This window comes from Gossypium raimondii, chromosome 5 (genome assembly GCF_025698545.1).
Source record: "Gossypium raimondii isolate GPD5lz chromosome 5, ASM2569854v1, whole genome shotgun sequence".
NCBI lineage: Eukaryota > Viridiplantae > Streptophyta > Magnoliopsida > Malvales > Malvaceae > Gossypium > Gossypium raimondii.
Genome location: NC_068569.1, coordinates 6912000 through 6925020, shown reverse-complemented (window position 1 = coordinate 6925020; position 13021 = coordinate 6912000). Strand labels below are relative to the sequence as shown.

Sequence of the window (13021 nt, the reverse complement as noted above, 5' to 3'; positions counted from 1 at the left end):
AAGTTAGTCTCGGTTCAGGGACTAAAATTGAATTTAGAAAAATATTGAGTAAAAATTGAAATATTTAATGTGAGATTGAATGGTATTGTATTGATGATTTTTAATTATTTTAATTCCGTAGCTAGCATCGAACCGGAATTCTCGACTTAAAAGGGAAAAAATATAGTCGACATCGAATAGCTCAGAATTCCTAGTTTGTATTTCTATAATTCGAATCTAATTGTTAATTGTTGTATTTTAATTAAATGTTATGATAAGTGATTGAAGTGAGAATTATTGTGTTTTACAATTGAAATGGATTGTCTTGATATGTGATGAAATTATATTGGTTGAATTGAATCGGAATATATATATACTATGAATATATATATATGTGTGTGTGTGTGTGTGTAAATGTGAAATTGTGCAAATATGATAATTGGATTATTATTTTTTATATGTATAAAATTCAGCCTTAATGCCTGAGTAGATGGAATTTAGAACTACTGGGATATTAGTGGCATGCCATTAAGGAACTCTAGCGCGCTCTCTGATATTTAGCATGTCAGTGCTCTCTATTTAGCACATCTGTGCTGTCTGTATAGCACTTTAGTGCTCTCTGTTCATTAGTGCATAATAATGCACTTTTGTATTTGTTCTGTATATCCGGTGTGTTTTATAAAATCTACTTTGGGCTAATAATAATAATATGAGATAGTGAATTGAAAATAGAATATGAAAAACGATAGTGAATTGAAAACAAAATATGAAATATGTTATAAATACATGGAATACACGAGTTATATACTCATGAATTGAATGTGAAAAGTTATTATATATAGCAAGTGATGATAATTGAGTATCATATGGTTTTAAATGTTCAATTGTGCTTGACATTTTATTATACATATTTTATTGTTTTATTTCTAAATATTCGGATTATAGAAATACCACTGAGTTTATACTCAGCGTACGGTTTGTTTCCGTGCTCAGGTTAAGTACTTAAGTTTGATCGTTGATTCAGCATCCAACAACGATCTCGAACTCAAATATGGTGATGTTTATTTCTTTGTGTCGGCATGTACCTAGAGTGTCTAAATATTAGTTATTTTGTGGTTTGATTGTAAATGTAGTTATAAAATCTATTTTTGAGAGTTTATAATTTGGATTAAAATGATGATTTGATGACTTGCTTTGATGATATAAAATGTTTGAGATTTCTGTCTGTTTGATCTGTAATCTCCGGTAATGCTCCGTAACCCGGTTCCGGCGAGGGATACAGGTTGGGGGTGTTACAGCAATGCTAAAAACTCAAATTTTAAACTAAACTTTTCAAAAACACTTCTCAAAAGCACTTTTTAAAAGTAATAAAGAACTAGCCCTAAACGAAACGGAGAGAATGTAATAAGCATAAATTAACACTATATAGACAAATATCTTTTTCCGCATTGTATTTGGAATCATGCAATAGTACCAACATTGGTAGGAAAGGTTTTAAGACTACCTAAAAGTTAAGCTATTTGTCTGAGTAGATGAAGGGGTTAGAAGAATTTTGTAGTTTTTATCAAAATGAGTCGCACCAAAAAAAACAGTTTAGGTTGCAAGCCGATAATCGATAGTGGACATGTCTATCAAGAAATTGATGTGGGCTTGTTTGTTAGTGTAAGGGAACTTGGTTGAAGGTGGAAACAATGCTTTGCCCTGATTGTTCAATCATTATGCTTCCCTTTGGCTGCTAGCTTATGGCATTCTTCCTTTTCCACGACATCCCCTACACCCTCCCTCGGCTTTACTTTTGCTACGTCATATCTTATCGTAATTTCCCCTTTTTCAAGTGATTTTTCTTTTAAATCTTTTAATCATATCTCATATATCAGCCACACTTTGATCAACTATTCCAGTATGACCTGAAGATCAACAAGAGATTACTATGAACTTCATTCCTTGAGGATCAAAGAAAGAACTTTAAATTCGATGATACCAACGCTTAATCCATCTCATCTTGTATGGTAACGAGATCTATCTTATACAGTAACGGTATGTAAGGATGAGGATTAATTGGGCAGCTGACCCTGTTAATCCGTTCTTTGCAAGAGTCGAAGTATAATCTTTTTGCTTTTTAAATAGGATTTTCCCCGCTTAATGAATAAGCATTTGCCACCAATGAGAAATTTTTTCTCATCTTAAATTCCAAGATTGGATTTGCGCCAATGGAAATCATAAATTTCATACACAATAGAAGGATTTTGGAACACATCCATTAAACATGAATTTGCACATATATATATATATATCTGTTGCAGACACATCTTTGCTGAAGAACATAAGATTTTACCCTGCCACTCCGTTCATACAAACTCTTAATAAATTCTGTTTTAAATATTATTGCATCTGGATATACAGGTTTCATGACTGGCAAGGATTTGATAAAACAAACCGTACAACCAAGGCAAAGATCCGTGGAGTTTAAATCAATTTCTTAAAGAGCAAATACTCTTGTTACATACAGCTGAAAAAAGGACCTAAATAATCCTAACATCAGATCAGTGTAATAACAATCCCCAGAAATTCCTCCGAGTGATGTCCGGTAATAGCAACAGCAAGCTAAATCCGATTCCCCTACCGTAAATCCTAAAACCTATTAAGGCAGATACAAGAAGTCTTTAAGTCCTAGCCACCAGGTAAACCCTAGCCTTCACAACAGAACCATTTCCTAGCTTGAACCCAGGGCTAACTGGGAATCCAACAATCTGACCTGTAGGTACTCGCCCACCAGAAATCTTGCCGACACTTTCCATATAGTGTGGATGAAACTCTGCTCCCCGACTTGCTTCGAATTGGCTTGGTGAAGGGTCAAGTGAGAAAGCAAGCAAATGAAGCAACCAAATTGCCTTGGCCAGCCCCAAGAACTCCCCATAAAACTGACTCCTTGGATGATTCCCGGCCATTACTTGGTTGCGCTGCTCCAAGTCCCCGAACAAGGATTCTTCCATCTTGGGATGAACGATGGCAAGGTACTTTTTCGAGCAGAACTTGCCAAAATTGCAGGTAGGCAAGATTCCGAGAAGTTCAACCGGATCCATTGCTTTCATGTCACGGTATTGAGTGAAGCACTCCCGATGGTACTGATCGGGATTAAGTAAGGAAGAAAGGCTGCCATCCATGTAGAAAGTCTCGTGGTCGAATCCTTGAAAAATTTTGCGTGAAACATACGACTCGAGCGCGTACTTGGCATGGTGATTTGCAATAACAGAGGGAGTTATCGTGGTGGTATAAGCGGTGGTATCATGAGCAGCTGTTGCAGCTTCAATAGATCGGACAGCGGCAGCAATATCCCAGCGAGCCTCGCGCATGAGGGAAAGGAGGAGAGATGTGAAGGACTTTGATGCTTCCTTCACCTGACACATTGTAGCCTCGAACAGCTCCGGTGTTGGTACTGGCGCTGCTCCAAGTACTGCCACCAGGAACAAGCAAAAAGCTTAAACTCAAGATATTGGTAGATATTTATCTTCTAAACTAAATTACGGCCATAAACCCAACACGAGCATAGTCAAATTTTTCTGAGATAAATCATTGATAACCTTAAAATTCCCATAATAATTTGCCAGAAAAACTAATTTCTTCCTAGGTTATTTGAATATGAAAGTGGAATAGTTGGTTTGACCATTACTCTTTGACAAGGTGGCATGATACCATTGGCCGGTTATAATATTTTCAACTTTATTAGCATATTGTCTAATTTCGACAATTACCAATATAACCCTAAATTTCGTCAAAAGAGATACAAATATAGAAGGAAAAACGGCTATCTAATTATTAGTCTAAAAAGGTAATTTCAAAGCGAATTACCTTGACTGCAGCTGACTTTCCTCTTGGAAAAACTCCGTCCTTTCTTTCCGCCATTGGAAAGGCAAGTGACAGTGTTGAGCTTCTCTTTCAGGTTCTCGATCTCCACCTCCTTAACCTTCACTTCCCTCTTCAAGTCCTCCACCGCCGCCTCGTATGGCGCCACCACTTCCTTCAGCATAGCCACGTGTCCTTTCCCTCGACCGCCACCACCGCGCGTCCCTCTCCTAAACCTTTCCCTCAACACCCCAAGCCTCCTCAGCTCACCCACCACCGCAACGTCAGCCGCCCTCATCCTCTCCGGGTCCCACGGACAATGCGCCTCTTGTAACCTTACGTAAGCCTTCTTCATTTCCGCCACCGCCTCGAAAACCTCCTCCATTAACGTCACCATTTCCTTCGTTTTCTCTCCGTTATTGTTCCAAACTGTCGCTATTCTCCTCGACTTTTCCGCCCCCTTCACCCCATTTTCTTTCTCTTCATCCTCACTCGAATTGTTATACTCGTAGTATTCTTCTTCATCAGGGTCCTCCTCAATAACATCGTCAGTCAGGGTGTCAGCTTCGCCGGATTCTTGCCTACCGGCGGCGAGCGGGTGCAATAAACAAGAAGCTGCAACACGTTGTATCAGATCCGAAAAGTTCGATACTTTGGTCGCCATGTCTCCTTTCTTCTTCGCCTTGACCGCTGCCCCGTTTCTGAAACAAGCAAAAATGAGATGAACAGCGAACTCAGTGAGTGAGAAAAGCTTTGGAGTCTTTTCAAGCAAAGTTGCAAACTTTCTTATTAAATGAGGATGCGCAGGATAAAACGTAACACCACATCAGCTGAAGATAGCAAAAATCAAATACCAAGAAAAGGAAGTTCCTTTTAATGTTATAAAAAGGAGGCAGACCTGGAAAGGTGAGAATTATCAGATCTTAAAGAGAATCTTGACGACGACTGATTCTGAAACGGATCTTTGTTAAACGGAACGGCGTACCAAAAGTCAAGGCCTTTGGCTTCAGTTTCCAGGCTATCCCGGTTCCCTTTCTTCTTCCTGCTACCTCAACAAAACATTCAAGCCATTGTTAAAGCTTTTCACTGTGCACTCGCTTCACACATGCGATTGGTTTAGTTTTGTATTTACCAAAATGCCCTTTGAAACACGTGTATGGTGTAGATATTTTTTGTGATTAGTGTGTGTGTGTGTGTTTTGTATATTATGTTTGTTTCTTTTTTTCAATGTTTGGCCTATTTGTTTATAGATGATTAAATGGCTAATTGAAGGAGAGGTCCCCCAAAGGAAGAAGGAGAAGAAGAAATCTAAAATTTATTGAGTTTTGGCGTCTTGTAACCTAGAAATTCATCCAAGTTGGAAGAAAATAACAAAATGTTGTTGTAAATTATCTCTTTGTAGTGCTGGTATCAAAATAGAATTTATTATATGGTGACGTCTTGTACAGTCGGGGTGGACACGAAAATCAAATCACCAATCCTTCATTACAAGACATTAGCCCTGTTTCATTGCTTAAAAACAAAAAAAAGGGAGGGAAAAGAGGTCTAAACGCTTGGGGAAGGAACAATTGACAAGTGAAATTGAAGTTATTGACAAAAACCTGTGTTGATTTGTTTGCAAACTTTGCTTCATATCAAAGTCATGTTTGATTTAGACTAAGGTACCTGATCAACAACAAAATCAGTTCTCACTTTCAATCTACACAACATGATTATTGATGCATGCATGATTTGAAATGGGACTGCTCTTCATCTCTTATTATCTCAGACCCTTTGTCTAGTAGCGTTTGGTTTAGGCATCTAAACAATCCTATCTATCCATCTTCCCAAAGTTGTTAAATATACAACCCAATATAGTTTACTTTGGGATCAAGGATTCCCATTTCTCAATATTCATCCTTTAAAATGAGCTTATTCCTTGGAGCAAAACCCCAGCAAACTATTGGTTCCTTGTAACTCTTGTACCCCTTTCAATTTCCATACCAAAAAGAAAAAAATATATAAGTAATTACCTTGAGAAGTTGGGACGCATGGAACAAAGCAAGCTGCTTGGAAGCATTGTTTCCCCCAGTTATACACAGTGAGAGTACTGGTAAAGTCAAAGGCTACAGTAATGGCAAAGAAGATATGTTGAAAAATAGGAGGAGGAGAGTGAAGGGCAGAAAGAGACTCTAGTTCAATGGATACATGAAAGCACTTTGTTTTTAGAAGCTGGGGTATTTAAAGACTTTGAAACAAGTTATAGTTGTAGTGTAATTCAACAACTTAGACACCAATATGTTCAATCATTTATTATGACACTATTAATATGAATAACGCAAAACATGTTTAGGCTTGTACGAAGGATGAAAATTTTACTAATAATACTTGGTTAAATCGTTACAATGTAAAACAAAACAAACAAAAAGAAGAAGGTAATTATGGATTTTAAACATTTGATTAATAAATTTTTTGTATTTTAAATATTAATAATTTATATGATTAACAAAGATAGAAGACAAAAGAAAGATGTTGAACTTCATATGAATCCATCTATGTAGCACATGTAATTTTTCTAGTCTCGTCCTAATCAAAGTTTAATTTGGAACATAATTTCTTAATTGATGTAATATGCATGCATCATTCTTTTAGAAATTAACAATGTGAAGACTTTATAATCTTTTAATTAATTATGGAGAAATTATTTTATGTTTGAATGCTTTACTGGGATTTGTTACTTCCCCTGTTTGTTTCTTCAATTCTTGTGTTGTGGGATGGAATCATTTACAGCATTATTATTTTAAATGAGACAGTATTTAATTTAATGCATATAGATATTTTGCACTGAATTATTGAAGATCACTTTGAACCCACGTTTTCTTCTTCTCTTTTCTTTTAACAATACAAAGTAAATTGTAGATGTTAAAATTTTGAAATATTTTTTTTAGTAAAGAGACATTTCATTAATAAGATTACAAAACGAAAAATGACATAACAGAGATGGATGAATTAGCCTCAAGTGGATAGATTTACATCCAATCTTTGCAGTAGCCATAATCGCCTGATTGGCATTGAAAAGCGACATAAGAGCAGTGGGGGGAGAGCTCCACTCCTGAAACCGAGAATACGAAGGCGCAATTTGAGCAAGATGATGAGCCACTTTGTTTGCTTCGTGTCCAGAAACTAATAAACCCAACTCAGAGCCATTGACACCATTGATCACCAGCAAGCTGTCGTATTCAATAATAACAGCATTAAACTCCTTCCGCCCCAGCCAACATAAAGCTTCCCTCACAAACAGGATAATTTATTAAATAAATCAATTGAATAAAATTTAAAATTATGACTTTCCTTCATTTATGAAATCAAATAATCAATCTCCATTCATCAATAAATATTTATCTAATGGATTAATTGTAAACTGACACCTTTTAAAACACAATTATAAATTATTAATTAAGAATAGTTAAGTTTAAAAGAAGTAATATTTTTTCTTTTTCTTTTTAAATATTTTTATCGTTATAATCTGGGTTTGGATTTGGTATCTCTTTAACAATGTCATTTATAATATCTGAACATGCATTCTCTCTTTAAAACTTAATAAATTTTATCCCTACCTCCAACATATAGTAGTAGATTGAAATCATAATGACCTTAAAATTATTAAACTATAATTGGAATTATAAATAATAAAAAACAAAATATGGGTGAAACTATGAAAGTCTTTTTATTAAAACACATTTCAATAAATACAAGAAATCGGCTTTTTCAGACAGTGATTAAGAGTTAACCCATACGAATCAATTTTATTGGGCAAAAAACGAGAGGAAAAGAAGATATTTTTAGAAACATGGCTTTGATATTTTTCTCCTTTGGAGAGAAAGCCTAAGTACCTGTCGTCTATCATGCCTTTTTCTTTCTTTAGAATTTCCACGGGAAAATACCATTCTCAATTAGACTATACATAAATTCCAATCCATTGATAAGTTTAGTCATTCCCATTTTAGTCTTCACCAGTAATTTACTGATATGAGTTTGAGTTTTCGATACAATTTGAAAGTTACTCGTGGTTTGACCATACATTATCATTTTCTTCTAATCAATATAATTAGGTTATGCCTAGTTGATAACTATATGTATCTTTTACGTGCATGCATCTAGATCGTTAGTACTAAAGAAGCTAGCTGCCCAATCTTTATTATATTGCTTGGCTTATTTTGGCTAATTCTTCATTACATTGGCGAAGTGTTTGGAAGTCACTTGTGAATCAAGGACCATAACTTACATCACATTAGAATTTATTTTTCCTCCAGTAGTAGAGTAGATATGAGTTACTATTGGATATGAATTTATTTAAAGCCAAATAATCAAATATTGCTACCCATTCCGAACTAGGCGAGCAGTGTGGCTCAACTCAAGAGCTGGCATGTGGCCGCTATAACATTGCAAGGTGAAATTTGGTCTATCTGTAACAATTAACAATGGAGGTAGAGTCTGGAAAGAAGGTTGCTTTTTTTTTTCTTGGGGCAAAGAAGAATTATTGTTTCTAGTGTTTGTATAGGTGTTCATTATCGTTCTAAAAATCAACTTGTCGATCGACCCAACATTGATTGAGCGAATCTCTGTCAGCAGAAAACAGGACAAAAGAAAGACACATGCTACATTTCATCAAAAATGCTATATCTATATATGTATCTATCGATCGACGTAGGAGCGAGTAAAGATATGGATGGTTGGTCGGGTGGGAAGATCACGAGCTAGACGTGGCTGCCTATATGTATATTTTATAGAGATAATGTATATAAAACAACTTTGATGCTTGTTGTCGTGGTCATCATCATCATACAGATGTATATATATGTATGAAACCTAGTTTTAGGCACATGATACAAAGGATTTAAGATGGTAGCTACTGGCAGTCATTTTCCACTTGGCTTATTAGCCTGAAATTGAAATTTTGAATCATGAGAGCTAGGAAATTAGAATATATATGCTTGGAAAATTAATAGCCTATTGACCCCATATATTTTGATAGACAATTAATAGCCTATGGCTTCGTGAATTACTCCAACTTTTCATCATGTTCTTCCTTGTTTTTAGGAACTCTATAGGTGGGTTGAAATTTCTCTCTTTTTCTTTTAAAGAAAAACAGCTACAAAATGGGTGTAAAGGCAGAGGTACACGTAAATAATGGATGAAAAAGGATGGCGCCTGTGGTATATTGTTGTGGGCCGAAATTGCAATAGGTAGTGTTGGTTAAGGTATCGTCTATTTCGACATCAATAGTTTCAGACAAGTGCGGATCCAGTTGACAAGTTGACCTCAAGTCTAGAGTCTTCTTCTTAACTTGCGTCCGCATTTTAATGTTTGGAATGAAGCTGGAAAACATGAGCTTAAGTAAAAACAGGGGGAAAAAGCAAAGAAAGAAAATGGCATTTCGGTACGGAAATGAAAGAACAAAAACAAAGTTTTCCACCTATTTAAATTCTAACTTTAAAAAATTCAAGAATAATGTCGTTACAGAAAATTTAAAATCGGTGAAAGTTAAAATTTCAGAGTTGCGTTTGCCGGGAGTCGAACCCGGGTCTATTGCTTGGAAGGCAATTATCCTAACCGTTGGACTACAAACGCCCTATGAAGTAGAACATTTAATAATATATTTACAATAAAAAAGTTACTTCATTCTGTTAAGATTCTGTCATCCACTGTTATCTATCCTGCGGCCATCATCTCCTTTACACGATAGGAAAGTTACGACACTAGATCGATCGCTTCTGACTCAGGTTCAAAGGAAATGGAAAAAAGAACAAGAAATTGCTTCAGAGCTCAGACGAACAACTTGCGGTCACGATCGACTTCAAACTGTATTGGATACAGACCGAATACACAGAAAATAGCATCTCTAACAATACACAAAGATTGGGTATAATATCCAGATATAGTTAAACATAATTGCAACAGAGCTTTAGTTTATCACGTGCGCAATGAAATCAAGAGCCATTGGCTCATTATCTTTTTGTTCTGCAGAAGACAATTTTGAAATGTGAAATCATTTTTTACCTTTCTCCTTTCATATTATTATGTAAAACCTGAATAGTTAGAACAGGAGGAACTAGGGCACGCGGCCTTCCTCTATGTTCCAGATTTCCTTAGCTTACTGAGCGATAGTTCGTTCGCTGTTGAACTTGTCACAACCATCTTTAGTCTTGTTGCTTTACATTTCCATTTTCAGAAAATTATATCCATTTACCCCTTTGCTAAAATAATAATGTCTTCAAAGTTGCACAAAAATTATATAACAGGCTGTAGGGGCAAATAAAGGTAAAAAGGAGATAAATAGACGTTACATTCATGCCCAATAAAAGATCTCAAAATGTTGATTGAATAGTGAAAATAATTAATTTACCTTCAAATAACTATTGACTTCCACTTATCTTTCTAGGCCTTGAATGATCCAAGTTGACAAGCAAATCGTAGTAACTTTCACCCATTCAGCTTACATTCAATTGGTTAAGAGTTCCATAAACAAAACTACCCAATTGCATGAACAAAGATCAGTGTAAAAAGGGAAAACGAATATGAACAGAGTGATTTCATTTCTGCAACAATTATCACTATACTAACAATATGAAGATACTGTTCCATCCTTTTTACCCCATTGCTACATTATTGGAAAATGTATGGCAATGCTAAGCTCAAGAAAGATGAGTATATGATGTGGGGGGTTTTCTTTATCTATAGAAAGAGACATTCATACACGTTTTTACAACATCATATCCTACTTATAACAAATCTAGGCGTCCATTACAGTACAGTTCCACTAACAGAGTTTGAGTTTCTTAGCTTACTTCTTCCAGATTTGCTTCTCCTATAACTCCTCAGTGGAGTCAAGTAGAACCGCAGTAAGCCATGATCGAGGTTATTAGGTGAATACCTGACACTCCTATTCTGCTGCAACATAGAATTATCCCTTCTCTTTTCACCATCACCTTTAGAGTTACACTCGGGCATACTTGTTCCATAAAAAGATGATCCATCCACTGAATTCCTAGCACTAACACTATAGCTCTTCATAAGCTTCTGGCTCACAACAGTCCCATATGAAGCTCCATTGGCAACCTTTCTTAACTTGTTCAAGGACTCGGCTAGTGTCCCATGATCAGCCACATTCCCTCCTACAACTTTACCTTCATCTCCATTAGCCAACCCCCTTAATTTTTGCAACGACTCCGCTAGTGTCCCTACGCTCACATCTCTAGTACCTCTATCTTCATCCCCATTGGCCACCCTCGTAAGTTTCTGAAATGACTCTGCCAGCCTCCCGTCACCTACATATCCTCCGACAGTCTTCTCTTCATCTCCGAATTCACTCTGTTTTCGCCTCTGTATCAAACCCCACATACTCCAAACGTTTTTCCACCCCTTTGCCTTCCTCAAAGTAAACCCTTTTTGACCAACCCCAGAAGCAACAAACTCAACACCCTTAGATCCAGATTCCACATTCGAATACCAATTGGAATCCCTTAATTCTTTCTCGGTAACCAACAGCTTCGCCCCGTGAAACAACCCAACAGCCCCGGGAGACACTTCAGCATTCGCTTCCCCCATAGAAATCTTCCTACTCGAACTGGACCGGTCCAAACTCTTCCTCCTTGTAGTCAATGAATCGGCATAACAATCTCTCGTTTGAGCTGACCCACCAGGGCTAATCTTTTCTTCCTCTTTTACAGCACTCAATCTCTCTTCCCCAACATTTGCTTCCTCGTTAGCCTTTGGCTTCTGTTTCCCAATCAAACAACCGTCCCAAGAAGCCCTTGGCTCTTCAAAGGAATACCTCGCATCATCAACTGATAATCTAGGATCAGTATCACAAGATCTTCTTCCAAACAACCCATATTCCCCGATCTCCGACTGAGTCTCTCTTAACCCCTTTTTGTTTGCCTTCTCAAGAACCGAAGCCTCATTTTTCTCCTTCCTTTTGCTTTGTTTTTTCCGCCATTGCCTCAATCTCTTGCTAAATGCTGAAGCAGCTTCCCATAAAGATCTCCCTGAAGCTTTTTTGCTGCCCCATTCGAGATCTATGAATTCTTTCATGGTTTTCAATTCTCCTTCCTCTTCTTCTTCTTCTTCAAAACCTTGAACAGCTTCAACTTTTGAAGGAGGGTGATTGAGATTGAGGGTTGTTATTTTGTCATCGATGGCGAAAAGGTCATGTAGTGAACTGTGAGCCCTTACGTCGCAAGATTTACGGCGGGGCTCGGAGGCGGCAGAGGCGGAGGATGGGGCAGGACCACCGGAGCATGACTTAGAGCGGCGGAGCTGGGAGGTTGAAGGAGTGGGGCAGTTGTCCTGGATGCCTGCTAGACGTTCCCGAAGACATGATGCACAGAACCCAGTAATGGGTGCGGTAGTCGGGTGGCGGTGACAGGTGGAGAGACAACGGCTCTGACGGCGGTGCTGTTGAGGCTGGGGTTGCGAAGTCATGGCTTAAGGAGAAGCAATGAGCTCATGTTCAGAGAAACTAATAAGAGCTATAACGTATTTCTAAACTACACCGAAGATAACATAGGAGAAATTAAAAACGTAATAACCTAAAGAAGTAATGCAAAACCCTGGTTAAACCCTTTATATTTTGGGTTTTAATGTTGATAGCTTCCATTACCATTACCATCACCATCACCATCACCATCTGTCTTAGAAATCAGAAATCAATATGGGCCTTGATTGTAACCTATATTAATTGCATCATTTTTTTCAATTCAAAATTAACCTTCGATATAATATAAACCCCAAAAAGATACTAAAGTCAAGCGAGTCAGAGGATCCTAAACCCTCTCTCACCTCTTCTTTGTGTTTTTTGAAACCATCAGATTCGATCTTCGTGTTTTTGAAAAAAGAAATAACTCCTAACACTTCAATACGTGTCACCTCGACTGGGTATTTGTTTCTTGTGTAGATTTAAACCAACACTGTAATTTGAGGACCAATATATTTTGTATTAAAATTGAAAGGGTGGAACATTTCATATTTGGGAGATTCGTTTTGTTGTACAAGTAGGAACTTGGGATGCTTTGAGAAAAGAGTCCCAAAGATGCTTCCACATTACCACTTCTACTTGTCCCTTTTAAAATTCGCATTTCACCTCTTCCCACGCACTTCATTACCTTTCCATTCTCATGCGCTTTAAACAACCAAAATTCTTGCTTTAAAATATTATTTG

The 13021-nt window shown here is 37.0% G+C and overlaps 2 protein-coding genes and 1 non-coding gene across 4 annotated transcripts; all 3 read right to left on the bottom strand.

The window, feature by feature from the left end:
* Positions 1-2435: 2435 nt before the first annotated feature.
* Positions 2436-6009, bottom strand: LOC105769503 (hypothetical protein). Of its 2 annotated transcripts, none has more exons than XM_012590186.2 (4): positions 5835-6009; positions 4721-4867; positions 3829-4523; positions 2436-3433 (listed from the first exon to the last, which is right to left on the bottom strand). In XM_012590186.2, exons 1-4 carry the CDS (start codon positions 5879-5881, stop codon positions 2643-2645), a joined length of 1680 nt encoding a protein of 559 aa, XP_012445640.1. In that variant the 5' UTR covers positions 5882-6009; the 3' UTR covers positions 2436-2642. The 2 variants fall into 2 exon arrangements, with proteins under 2 accessions (XP_012445640.1, XP_012445641.1); XM_012590187.2 differs by having other exon boundaries at positions 4721-4864.
* A 3351-nt stretch (positions 6010-9360) lies between these two features.
* On the bottom strand, positions 9361-9432 carry TRNAG-UCC (transfer RNA glycine (anticodon UCC)). The gene has a single exon. It is a non-coding gene; the product is annotated as a tRNA-Gly (tRNA).
* A 929-nt stretch (positions 9433-10361) lies between these two features.
* Positions 10362-12557, bottom strand: LOC105770606 (protein OCTOPUS). The gene has a single exon (XM_012591881.2). The coding sequence runs from the start codon at positions 12283-12285 to the stop codon at positions 10606-10608; it is 1680 nt and encodes a 559-aa protein (XP_012447335.1). The 5' UTR covers positions 12286-12557; the 3' UTR covers positions 10362-10605.
* Positions 12558-13021: the final 464 nt, after the last annotated feature.